We start from the raw sequence: 12,505 nt of genomic DNA, 5'->3' as shown, positions 1-12,505 counted from the left end.
GACTCTAGATCTCTGTTTGCCATTGTTGATGAAATTGCAGGTGGTAAAAAGTCATCAGCGAATATTTTACCTGAAATGGAAACTGCCTTGATCCCAGATGCGTTTGCAGATTTTTTTGTTCGCAAAATCTCTTTGATTCGTTCGAGTCTCGTCAGCAGCAGCCCTTATGATGACGTTTCGACACCTTGTCAGTCAAAGTTGATGAATTTTACTCCATTGACCATAGCAGATGTTACTCGTGTTGTGAACCAGATGTCGACAAAAACGTCGGCAATTGATCCTATGCCTACTAGTCTAGTTAAGGATTGTATTGAATCTCTAGCGCCGTTGTTGGCGAAGATTGTTAATGAGTCATTCGCGAGGGGTACCTTTCCACAAGACTGTAAATCAGCCATAGTTAGACCTCTTATTAAGAAATCCGGTCTTGACCGAAACGAACTGAAAAACTACCGACCAGTATCTAACTGTCTGTTTCTGGATAAATTTATTGAGAAATGTGCACATATACAGTTCACAAAATATCTTGGTGAGAACTCCTTGTTTGGCAGATTTCAGTCCGCCTATCGTGAGGGCCATAGTACTGAGACGGCACTCCTTCGAGTGCATAACGATATTATGCTCTCTCTCAATAGGAGGGTTGATGTTGTTTTGATTTTACTGGATCTATCAGCTGCGTTTGACACCATCGACCATGATATCCTGATCGAAAGACTGCGCCATAGGTTTGGTTTTGAGGGGCCAGTACTTGACTGGGTTAGATCGTTCATGGATGGGAGGACGCAGCAGATCTCGATTGGTGGCTCGATGGTGTCAAACGCGCACGTGCTAAAGTATGGTGTCCCACAGGGGGCGGTACTGGGGCCCTCTTTGTTCTCCTTGTACGTGTCTCCACTCGAAGACATTATTGTTCGGCATGGACTTCAGACAGTAATTTTTGCTGATGACTCGCAGCTGTATATCACGTGCGATTCCCCAACGAGCTCTGTCACCGCTTCTATTGAGGCGTGTGTGGACGAGATCCGTCATTGGATGCGAGCAAATTTGCTCGCACTCAATGACTCGAAGACCGAAATAATCTGGTTCTCGTCCAAGAACAGGAAAAGTGAATTGCGGGGGCTGGCACCCGATATACGGATTGGTGAAAGTTTTGTAAGACCATCTGATAAAGTCCGTGACCTTGGTGTCATCCTAGATTCCGGTGCTACTTTATCACCACAAGTGGCTAGTGTGTGTTGTGCTGCATCACACGCCCTATGGAGAATAGGAAAAATCCGCAAGTTTTTGGACCAGCATTCTGCAGAAAAATTGGTTCACGCTTTCGTGACGTCCCGAATCGATTACTGTAACAGCTTACTTTTCGGTCTACCTGATTATGAAATAAATAAATTACAGCTCATACAGAATTCTGCTGCTCGACTGGTAGCCAGGATTAGGGTGAGGGATAGGTGTCACATGACTCCTGTCCTGCAGGCTCTTCACTGGCTGCCAGTGGAGCAGCGAATTCAATTCAAAATTCTTTGTCTAACATTCAAAATTATTCATTGTAATTCAGCGCCGCGCTACCTCACTGATCTAATAACTGTCAGGATGCCGATACGAGAAAACATGAGGAGCAATTCCAGTGTATCACTAATTCAGCCAAAAATTAAGACGAATAAGAGTTATGGTGACAGAGCTTTCTCAGTGTGTGCTCCTAAGCTGTGGAACAAGCTACCAGAGGCCATTCGATCAACCAACACTTTTAATAATTTTAAATCGCAGGTCAAAACTTACCTTTTTAAAACAGCTTTTTAGACTTTTTATTGACAAAATGTTTTTTAAATTTTAAATTGTTTTACCTTTGTGTATTTTATAGACTAGTGAACCAATGCATTGTATGTATTTTATTGTGTTGTGTAACTATTTTTTTTTTAGATTTTAACTGTACAGCGTATAGAGATAGTGTATTCTATGTTATACGCTTTAGAAGAATAAATTATTATTATTATTATTGTTATGTCCTTTGTATTTAGTAGGATGGGAGACCTTATGACAACACACGCTTTACCTCATTAATTATGTACACATCTAATTCTGGGCAAGCGAATAGAGCTAGAGATCTGATTTTTTGGCATATAGGGATTAATTAGCAATATAATTTTTTTTGCAAAATGTCATGTGACCCCGATGACCTTTGACCTTGATTATACATATATATGCATATTTCAGTAACCACAAGTTCTATACCCTCCAATTTTGATAGGATATTAGACCTTAAGATGTCACATCTTGTACCTCATTTATAATGCGCATATGTATTTCTTGGCTGGCCAATACTGCTAGAGGTCTGATCTTTTTCCCGATTTAGAACCATAACTTAGACATGCCTCATGTGTTTCAAATTGGGAACAACGACATAGACCTATGTGCCCGTAGATCTCAACATATACACTCCAGTGATACTTCTTAATGACCACATTTTCCTGCCCCATCAAGACTAATACTCCTATTACAAGTGGGGACTATGTCATTGTGAATGACTTGTTGAGTTAATGGTTGTATCACAGTATTCGATATATCTAATTCTGTATTTTTTCCATTTTATATTCTGAATAATTTCATTAAACATATTTCACTGTCTCCAGTACATTTCATTTAAGTATTTTCACTTCATGCACTTTATCCCTTTCACACATGTTCAAATATCTGACCAGAGAACAAACACTAAATAGTCCAGGATGGGAGCTACAGTGTCATTGACGCTATTTTTGTTCTAAGGCATATTTTGAGCGTTGCTAGTGCTCGTTATGTTAACAGTAAATGTTGTACTAATCTATCAATGATTAGTTTGTTTTAGGCATTTAAATCGATCATCCGAACTTTTGGTTTTGTGTCAATTTTTCATGGACTTTGTAATAGATTTCGGTTCGATATTGGTGCCTGCTTTCCGGTGTTTGAAAAGCATGTTGTGAAAGGCTGGTTCGAGAAATACATTATCTTGCTTCTCTGTTTTTAGCCATTCCGAGGTTTCATGGTTTCGTTGACAATATTTTGCTATAAACGGTTTTTGAATTCGGTTTAGTCTGAGGAGAGTATTGGTTTATTTAATTCATGCCGCCAACTTTGATTAGTTATATGGCAGTTTTCTCAGTTTTTGATTTTTTTTGCCGGATGATGTTTTTTGTATTGCTCAGCAATCTTTTTAGTTTGGTTGTTTGTAGTACCAATTCGATGACAGATTGCATCTTGGTTTTATACGATAAGTTGTGGCATAAAATGGAGACAAATTAACCAAAAAAAAAAAAAAATCAGAGTCCCTGTTGTTCAAACCGCTAACGTTTAACTATTTGAGCGATGTGGGCAAAGTGTGCTTGAATTAACTCACAGGATTTGTCGGTTGTCGTTCCGGATATCGACGGAATACTTTCTCCTTCACATGTTGGTCAAAGTTACCTAACGAGCTATGATTTCGTAAGAAGGATTTGTTTTAGATGCTCGTTTTATAGACCATGAGAAGTGTCGTTAAGGGTTCATCCCAGAAGTAAGCTCAGCTGTAGTGATTTTCAGTTCACTCTCCTGTGTTGAAAGAGTCCTCCCTTATGTGCTCAATTTAAGCGAGCACACTGTACATACGGAGACATCGCTATCTGTGCTCGTCTCAGACTGGTTTGATGAGACTTTGAGCTTATTCTATTTGTAGCAAGGCAAGATGTGATTACTGGTTTGAGTATATTTACATTACGTCAAAGTCAAAGTAGACCGTTATTTGATTGGTTAATTGGTTTCAGGCACTAAACTTTGATGAAGTTTATTTTGTCCCAATGGTTTCCGTGTGAGAGCCATGGTTAAAATATGTAATATTTTTTACACAAACATAATGGTTGAAATGATCCTTGTTTTTGCTGTTTTTTTTTACTGCGTCACATATGAGGTAGTCGACGGATACCCCGGAGGGTATTCTCGTATTTGTTAGCCCTCGAGTTAGCAGTGTTCGAAATTTGTGGAAAATATCAACCAGTCACCAAGACTGGTAACTTCAAAAAGTTGCCTGTCCTGCCAAAAACTTACCAGTCCTCAAACTGCGATTACTTTTATGTGCCCAAGTATTTTTGTTATGCGCTGTTGAGTAGGATTAATTTACAGAAAAGAAAACTGTCTTGCCATAAAATTTGAATGGGACCCGGAGAAAAAAGTGCAGACATAGTTTTAAAGAAGACTCCCCACGCTAAAGTAAACCTGTCCGCCGGACTGGTAACTTTTTTATTTTACAAGTCCTGCAGAAAAACAACCAGTCTCGGACTGCCGGACAGGTGTTATTTCGAACACTGGAGTTAGATCACACACGGTCTTTTCATAAAATGGAGTGTCCGTTCTTGTAACGTCACCTAAGAAAGCAATCAAAATGAAGGAAAAAGAGGGCAACTCCACACATCAGCTCTACCAAGTTTGTTTAATATGACGATATGGTTATGAAGAGCATTTGTGTTTAATATTCCCTGTTAAAGCTGATAAAGAAGTTGCCTCTTGTGTGTAGTGTCCGTGACGCTACTGAAATACAGATCACAATTAATGTGTTGGAAACAAAATGCTTAGTAAATCATTTATTGTGCCCTTTATAGTGTTAATAGGACAGTTTTGCATTGTGTAGCAGTTTCTACATACCAGTTATCATTGTTTACATATCAATAATCTCAATAATGTTTGCAATTAGTGTTGTATCTCTGATAAAATTTCCTGGTTATTGAAAAATACCAGGACTACAAATAGTATTGATGTCAATGTTTCCTAAATAATTTTTTTAAATTTGTGTGTGACCTATTCTCGTCATGTTTCTACTATTTTTACAGTTTTACAGGTTATAATAAACAATAGTTTGTTTCACATACATATTCCTGAATGTGTAGTGTCCATGACGCTTTTACCATACTACAAAAAGGACTATAAAACTAACAAAAAAAGCACCACTTTGCTGAAAGTGTTATTAATGTTTTCTAAAGACTTCAACAATTGCAGTAAAAATATCTCAAATGTATGAAAGGGCAAATCTGTAAACTAGAGGAATCGTAAGCTCATGGGAAGAACAAAAGGAAAAATTCTTTATTTTTCGTAACAAATCATTTTGCAGGAAATCATGCAACGCTGGGTAAAATCCTCGTACATTCACCTTATTTTATATAACAGATGCATGTACTTTCTGCTTAAACTTTCAAAAACAATAGTTTTACAAATGTTGTACAGTTAACTATGTTATTTCTCCATCAACACATAATATTTTGTAACGTCAGTGACGGTGTGCCAACACAATAAAGAAATGGTTGCCATGGAAATACTAAGAAAGTTTGGTTCACAACTTTTCAAGCAAATATGTACCACACCTCAAGCTTTGTTAATTTAGTAAATTTAGATATGTATCTACAAGATGAAATTTTGACAAAAGTGAAACAGTCTAGAGCACCCTGATTGTGACTGAGCTGTTTAACTTAATCATAGTTATAATCATACAAGTAATGCATTGCTGCCGTGTCTATCACCGTGACTGTAAAACACCATTCTGTCTTTCAATTTCCGATAAAATAGCAATTTACTACACTGGTAGGCTTTTCTGATTGCCGTTTTTGTGTGTTTGTTTTTGTGTTTTTTTCAGAGAACGCTTCAGATTTCATTTACGAAATTCTGAAGACCAAAAAAGAAGCAATAGCAGCCGGTGAGAATATCGCTGATGTTTTGACAGATCTTAACGTCATCCACTCGCTTTCAGACTTCTTCGGAGGTAACATGTTAATCATATCCTGTTCAAGTTTTCAACCAATTTGATATGCTGCAATTGAAGTTTTATCTGCAATAGAGACAATAGATGACGTGCGCTGTGAATATTACATAAGGCATGACAACATGTAAATAGTATAGGTTTGGTGTGTTTACCATCAATATAAGTGCGCAGCTTCTATGTAATGTTCGTCACACGCCCAAATGCAAATGTCGGGAAGATCTTTATGTCTCTAACTATATTACATGCAACTCAATCGCTTGTTTTACATGTGTACGTTTTCACTGTTAATCTGGCTGTACAGGTAATCCAGGTTATCTTCCAAATTATGCTGAATGTTCGACTATGTTTGTATATAGCTGCTTAAGATGCTTCATCTTCTTTTTATTAAATAGCCGGAATAGACACTACCGTTAATATACTGAACTTCTGCGTGGCTTACTTGGTAAACTACCCTGACGTACAAGTAAAAGTGCAGAAGGAAATCGATGACGTCATCGGACAAGGCAGATCACCGTCTTTATCTGACAAGGGTAAATTACCATACTGTGAAGCTGTTATCAACGAAGTTCTGAGAATTAGAACGGTTTTACCGCTCGGCGTTCCACATGAAACGCTTGAGGATACCTCAGTCGGTAAGGATTAAGAGTAATTTTTCTTCTAGTGATCTTTTGACACCGTATCAGGAAAAGACTGTTCATGGTTTCTACCCGTCAAAATTTGCACAAATCACCAGAATACGATGCCATATCGACTAAACTTCTTGTAATAACCCCTTATTATTATTTTTTACAATTTGTTAATTTTTATTTAGTAATATTTCTTTCGGTGGCAACATTGTAAAACAACCTAAATCACCAAAAGATCGCCATCTAACCAAATACTATTTATCAAATTTCAAAGCCACACACACACACACACCACACACACACACTCATACACACACAAACATATATATATATATATATATATATATATATATATATATATATATATATATATATATATATATATATATATATATATATATATATATATAAGGGTTGCTGGAGAATTGATTTTACAATTTCATCTGTACAACGTTGTTTCGTGAGTCGCGAGACTCACTCATCAGGAGACTAGACTGGAGTGAATCTACATGGGGTACACATCGCTGGTTACGCAGATGGTGGAATTTTGGTTGAGATTGACAGTTGTTGCATAACAATATATTGCTGCTTCTATGAATATTCATGTTCACGGAGAGGACTTATTTACTTGGTTGGATGTATTTAGGAGTTACTAGTTGTTGCACAACAATGTCTTGCTTCTGTGACGGCATGATGACACAAGTTCATTTCTTGTATTGAGCCTGGAACATTCTGGATGGCGGATGATAATAAACTTCTCTGTTAAACAAAGGTTGCACCGCTTGTTAGTACTGTCATATGGCTTGGCTTTGGCTAGGACATTCCATGAGATAGTGTGCGTGATGTTATTGTCCTTTAGCGTCCAAACGTGTTTACTGAGTTCGGTGGAGTTTCTGGAGCGTACATGTCGGAATGATGTAATGTGGTTTCTGTATCTTGTCTTGAAGTCGTTCTCTGTTAGTAGAGCAGTTGGTAGAGCAGTTGGTAAAACAGGTTCGGAATTGACAATAAAATCAGAAAAGGTAATTGAGCCAACAATCCATTTCTGAAGGCGAAAAATTGGCTCTAAATAGCTGGAAAAAGTGTTTCCCCAGATTTTCAAACAGTACATTATATGAGGTAAGATGAAAGCATTATATAGTTGAATGAGAATTGATTTTTGAAGATAGTATCTTCGTCGTGTAAATATTCCAAATGTGGGTGTAATTACTTCGATAACCTTTAGTATATGATATTTCCATGGCAAAGATGAATCTATCGTAACCTCTAAATAGCTGGCACAAGTAACATGTTCTATTGTATCATTCCCAATTGACAGATTTCCTTAAAGTGTGGTGTTTCGCCGAGGTGTCTTTATGATCATATAATTGGTTTTGTCAACGTTAACTGTGAGTTTGCTGGCCGTACACCAACTGATAATTTCATTAAATATGGCTTTAACTTGAGTATGGTTTACATTCTGGGTACGTAGAGATTTAACAATGCTGGTATCATCTGCATAAAGTCTACAATTAAAATAGTCAGTTGAATTACAAATATCGTTAATATATACCAAGAATAAGATCGGAACCACAATGGAACCATGCGGAACACCACATTTGATTTGCCTGTAATAAGAAGATTTACCATTGACAATTACAAAAAGATTACGTTTTATTAGATAACTATGAAATGACTTTTTTACTGATTTGCCCCGCACTCCATAATGATGCAGTTTGTGAAGAAGGATGTCATGATCTATAGTGTCAAAGGCTTGTTTCAAATCAACAAAATACCTAATGTAACATAGCCAAGGTCCATCTTCTCTGTAAGATCAGCAACAATGTCAGCGAGAGCAACTTTAGGACTGTACTGTTTGCAAAATCAATACTGTGTATCAATTAAAATATCGTACTTGTCAAGAAAAGAAACCAGCTGTTTGTTGAGAACTGCTTCAAAAATGTTACTTTTACTTTTACTATTTTTCACTTACCCTTTTAAGATTCTCAGAGGTGATGCACATCTGAGATTTATTTGACCTCAGTGTTCCAACAAGAGATCTCGTTTCAATCCTTCTCATGTTTTCTTTAAAAAGTCAGAGATGATTTTTGGCACGTGCTCCTCTGCTATGAAAGCACTATCTTCAGAGTTTCGCGGTGACAGATATATAACTTCATTTTAATGTAGTGTGAAGACCCACATTTTACCAAATTTTATTCGTTATTGTAGTTTCACTTTTATCAATGTTTTTGCACGTTTTCGTTGTGGAACTTTGCAGTTAGCTATTAAAGAGGGGGGAAAGAGGAACACTTGAGAGACAGAATTTGTACACTGTGTAATCTATACGAAAATGAGGATTAGTACCATTTCAGTCTGTTTTATAGTGATCTAAGACAGGAACACCTACCTGTTTATTTTCAGACAGAAGAAAATATTCACAAATTCAAAAGATTTTATGCAAGAATTATGTTATGCAAAATCCAAACAGAAGAAAACTTTACTCACTCTCTATAATTTTTTTTCGAGGCATTTTTAAGCGGAAGACAATTCGCGATGGATAGCATATCACTACGTGTATAGCATTCAAATTCAGATTGCTGTATATATATAATTTTGCCGACACTTGTATATGGGACGGAGGCCATTGATGGCAATAAACTACTACTATTACTACCTATTACTACATTCTGTAGTAATAGGTAAAGTTCTCAATAATGATGTGCGAGGGCACTCTATAAAGATCTCAAAAATGATGTGCGAGGGCATTCTATAAGGTTCTCAATAATGATGTGCGAGGGCATTCTATAAGGTTCTCAATAATGCTATGCAAGGGCATTCTATAAAGTCCTCAATAATGATGTGCGAGGGCATTCTATAAAGTTCTCAATAATGATGTGCGAGGGAATTCTATAAAGTTCTCAATAATGCTGTGCGAGGGCATTATATAAAGTTCTCAATAATGATGTGCAAGGGAATTCTACAGAGTTCTCAATAATGATGTGCGAGGGAATTCTATAAGGTTCTCAATAATGATGTGCGAGGGCATTCTTTAAGGTTCTCAATAATGCTGTGCAATGGCATTCTATAAGTTCTCAATAATGCTGTGCGAGGACATTCTATAAAGTTATCAATAATGACGTGCTTTGGGCGTAGTCCCTTAGTTTATATACTACTTGCCAATAATCTTGAGGCATGCATCCATGGTCGACATTATAGTGTACTGCTAAAAAATTGTGATCGTAAATAAACTTTTGCTTGACATAAGAGATTTATATATTTTTTGTCCTATTTTATGCCAACTCAGGTGGATACAACATTCCAAAAGGAACCAAGATTATGACCTTCTTTTGGAAAGTGCATTTCGATGAAAGGCACTGGAAAAGACCAGAAGAATTTCGCCCAGGTCAGTATGGTTCAGACATTGTTTCTGGCTGACATTGTTTCTGGCTGCATGTCGCATAATCACCGTCTGCCAACGGCAGTACATTATTAGCTATACCTGCAACTCTCCTTCTAGTGCATGAACTTATGATAATAAATCATTTAAACCCAATGTTCATTGCATCATATTAAATATTTCGATGAGACTCTATAACCAATACAGGGACTGTCTCTTTGTTAAAGCCCCATTAGCTTTACCTTTTTACATTTTGTCGATAAGATCGTGTGGAATCAAACACAAGCTATGTAAAAGTGCTGACCCGATACATGCTTCAGGGCAATTTTTAAAAATTGGTGATAAACAAACAACTTAATAATATTTTCGAGTTGAGACTAAAACGGACTTTGCAAATGTACGCGTACGCGTCTGAATTGAATTGAATAGAACGAGCACTTATATTATAATCGATATTTTCAAAGGCAATATGGTTTAATAGCGGGGCTCAAGAGCATCTCTATAAGGATTAGATGGTAATTTTGGTCATTAAACTGCAAAGTGATACAGCGACTTGGCTTTGTTCAGCTACTCTTAATGCCTAAATTTGAAATTTTACTTTTATAGTCACATAAGTTTTACTCTAGCTACCTCAAAATTATTATAGATATTATAAACAAAGTATTGACAATTGAGAGATATATTTTGAATAGCAAAAATAAGATGCGTTGTCAGTATCAAACTATATATGTTTCTATCCTTTTACAGAGCGATTCTTGGACAATGATGGAAAGGCTTTGCCAAAGCATGCCAGCTTGATTCCATTCTCTGCAGGACGCCGTGTTTGTCCAGGAGAAACAATTGCAATTAATCAATTGATTCTTCTATTTGCCTCCTTATTTCAGCAATTCTGTTTCTTCCCAGCACCAGGCAAGGAAAAACCCCCCTTGAAGCCAGTAATAAATAATCTTGTCATCAGAAATGCACCATATGAAGTGGTTGCTAAGGAAAGAAACGCTTGAGTATAACTATATTAAGGAGAATATATTATTGGGAAAATATTTAAAGGATTATATCATTGAATGTTGCACTAATATGTCTTCGAAAATGACTTGAATTTTGATGACAAATCGATAATTAATTGCACAAGACCACTAATTCACTTCTGGGTTAGGAAAATAGTCCAGATCTTGAAGTTTTGATACCTGCATGGATGCCTATTTAGTTTGAACTTTAATGTCAAGAATTTCTGTAAAGATATTTTTCTGCTTGAATCAAAATGCAGAACGTTGTGAATAACGGCCGAAGAATTCAGTGGTAATATGAGGAGTTCTAGGGGCCATAGAAATCATAACAAAAAGCCTGTATTTTGTCAAAAGCACCACTGAGGGCTCTATTTTCATCGCTATCTCAAAATTTCCGTGGACTTGCCCACACGAAAAATTCATCAGTAGTCAAGCTGACACTGACCTAACACCTGTTATGAGAATTCGTGCAGCTGAATGTTTTAAAATAGGAAAATCGAGCTCAACGCTAGTGCGGTGGCCTATGGGAAATGAATTAGTTGTCTTGTGCCATATGAAGTGGTTGCTAAGGAAAGAAACGCTTGAGTATAAATATATTAAGGAGAATATATTATTGGAAAAAATATTTAAAGGATTATATCATCGAATGTTGCACTAATATATCTTCGAAAATGACTTGAATTCTGATGATAAATCAATAATTAATTGCATGTTATAAAATTAATCTATTCCGCTAAATTTTGTTATCTCCGGAAACCATATAATACAGGCTCTTTGTATATAATTTAAATTTGGATTGAGAACTACATGCTAAGCATTGGATGCTGTCTCATTTAATCCTTCAATACCAAGTAACGTCAATAATCTAAAAAAAACAAAAATGCATATGCACAGGCCAACTTTGTCCTCCCTGAACAAAAATACCAAGTATATTGACGTCTCAGCCAATTTATCCGTATATGAGTTCGTTCATCCCTTGGCCCTATAAGGCTTGTTTACTGACATTGAGGCTAGAAGCATTGCGTCGACCACTGCAGACTTTATGGTGACGGTCAAGTGAATTTGTCACTTTTTTGATTTAACGGAGTTACAGAATTTAGTAGTTGTGGAATTAATGGAGCTACGGAGTTTCCAGTAATGTAATACAGTGTTGATGTTGAGGGTACTTCCATTTTTGCAATGCTTTGTGCATCATAAAGCATCAATGTCTTCCTCTTTTTTGTCAGTAAGTTTTTTAAATTGTTTGACTTTTTCCTTAAGGGCGGCAGTTCATGAAATGCATGGAATAACCTGAGCATTTGAAGTTTCAGTGCTCACATTAAAATCTATCGATATCTATATCTATCAGTTATATCTATTTCATAACCAAACAATGACTCTTGATCACGACGTTATTGTGGAGTTACAACTTTTGATAGAATATCTTCGTTTTTGATAACATCCCAAAAATATATGCACTTTGATATCAGATTAGTCTGGACTATGTTTGAAGTGGAATTACTAATTCGAAACACATTTAATAAACACGGAGTAATTTGTTTCTATTTCGAATCCCTTGACTTGTTTATTAATTTGTATTTATTTTTCAGTATCTTCTTATCACTGGATGTCGCCCATTCATTATTTAGCTAATTAGAATATATCTTTGTTTCTGAGAACGGCCAACAGTAACATTTGACTCGGAAACTTTCCCCAAGGAATATTTCAATTTTTTCTTTCAAAATCAAGATTTAAAGTCGAGTGGAAGGGG

General features: G+C 36.4%; 1 protein-coding gene across 3 annotated transcripts in view; it reads left to right on the top strand.

Moving 5' to 3' along the window:
- Positions 1-12,299, top strand: part of LOC139123670 (steroid 17-alpha-hydroxylase/17,20 lyase-like) — a 36,094-nt gene extending 23,795 nt beyond the window's left edge. For all 3 annotated transcript variants that reach the window (XM_070689842.1, XM_070689841.1, XM_070689843.1), the window contains exons 7-10: positions 5,624-5,749; positions 6,142-6,381; positions 9,659-9,757; positions 10,499-12,299. In XM_070689842.1, the coding sequence (XP_070545943.1) occupies positions 5,624-5,749; positions 6,142-6,381; positions 9,659-9,757; positions 10,499-10,752 (719 nt within the window). In that variant the 3' untranslated portion in view covers positions 10,753-12,299. The remainder of the gene's footprint in view (positions 1-5,623; positions 5,750-6,141; positions 6,382-9,658; positions 9,758-10,498) is intronic.
- Positions 12,300-12,505: the final 206 nt, after the last annotated feature.

This window comes from Ptychodera flava, assembly GCF_041260155.1.
Source record: "Ptychodera flava strain L36383 chromosome 23 unlocalized genomic scaffold, AS_Pfla_20210202 Scaffold_23__1_contigs__length_28996876_pilon, whole genome shotgun sequence".
Lineage (NCBI taxonomy): Eukaryota > Metazoa > Hemichordata > Enteropneusta > Ptychoderidae > Ptychodera > Ptychodera flava.
The sequence above is the reverse complement of the archived record's forward strand: the minus strand, read 5'-3'. Positions and strand labels throughout refer to the sequence as shown.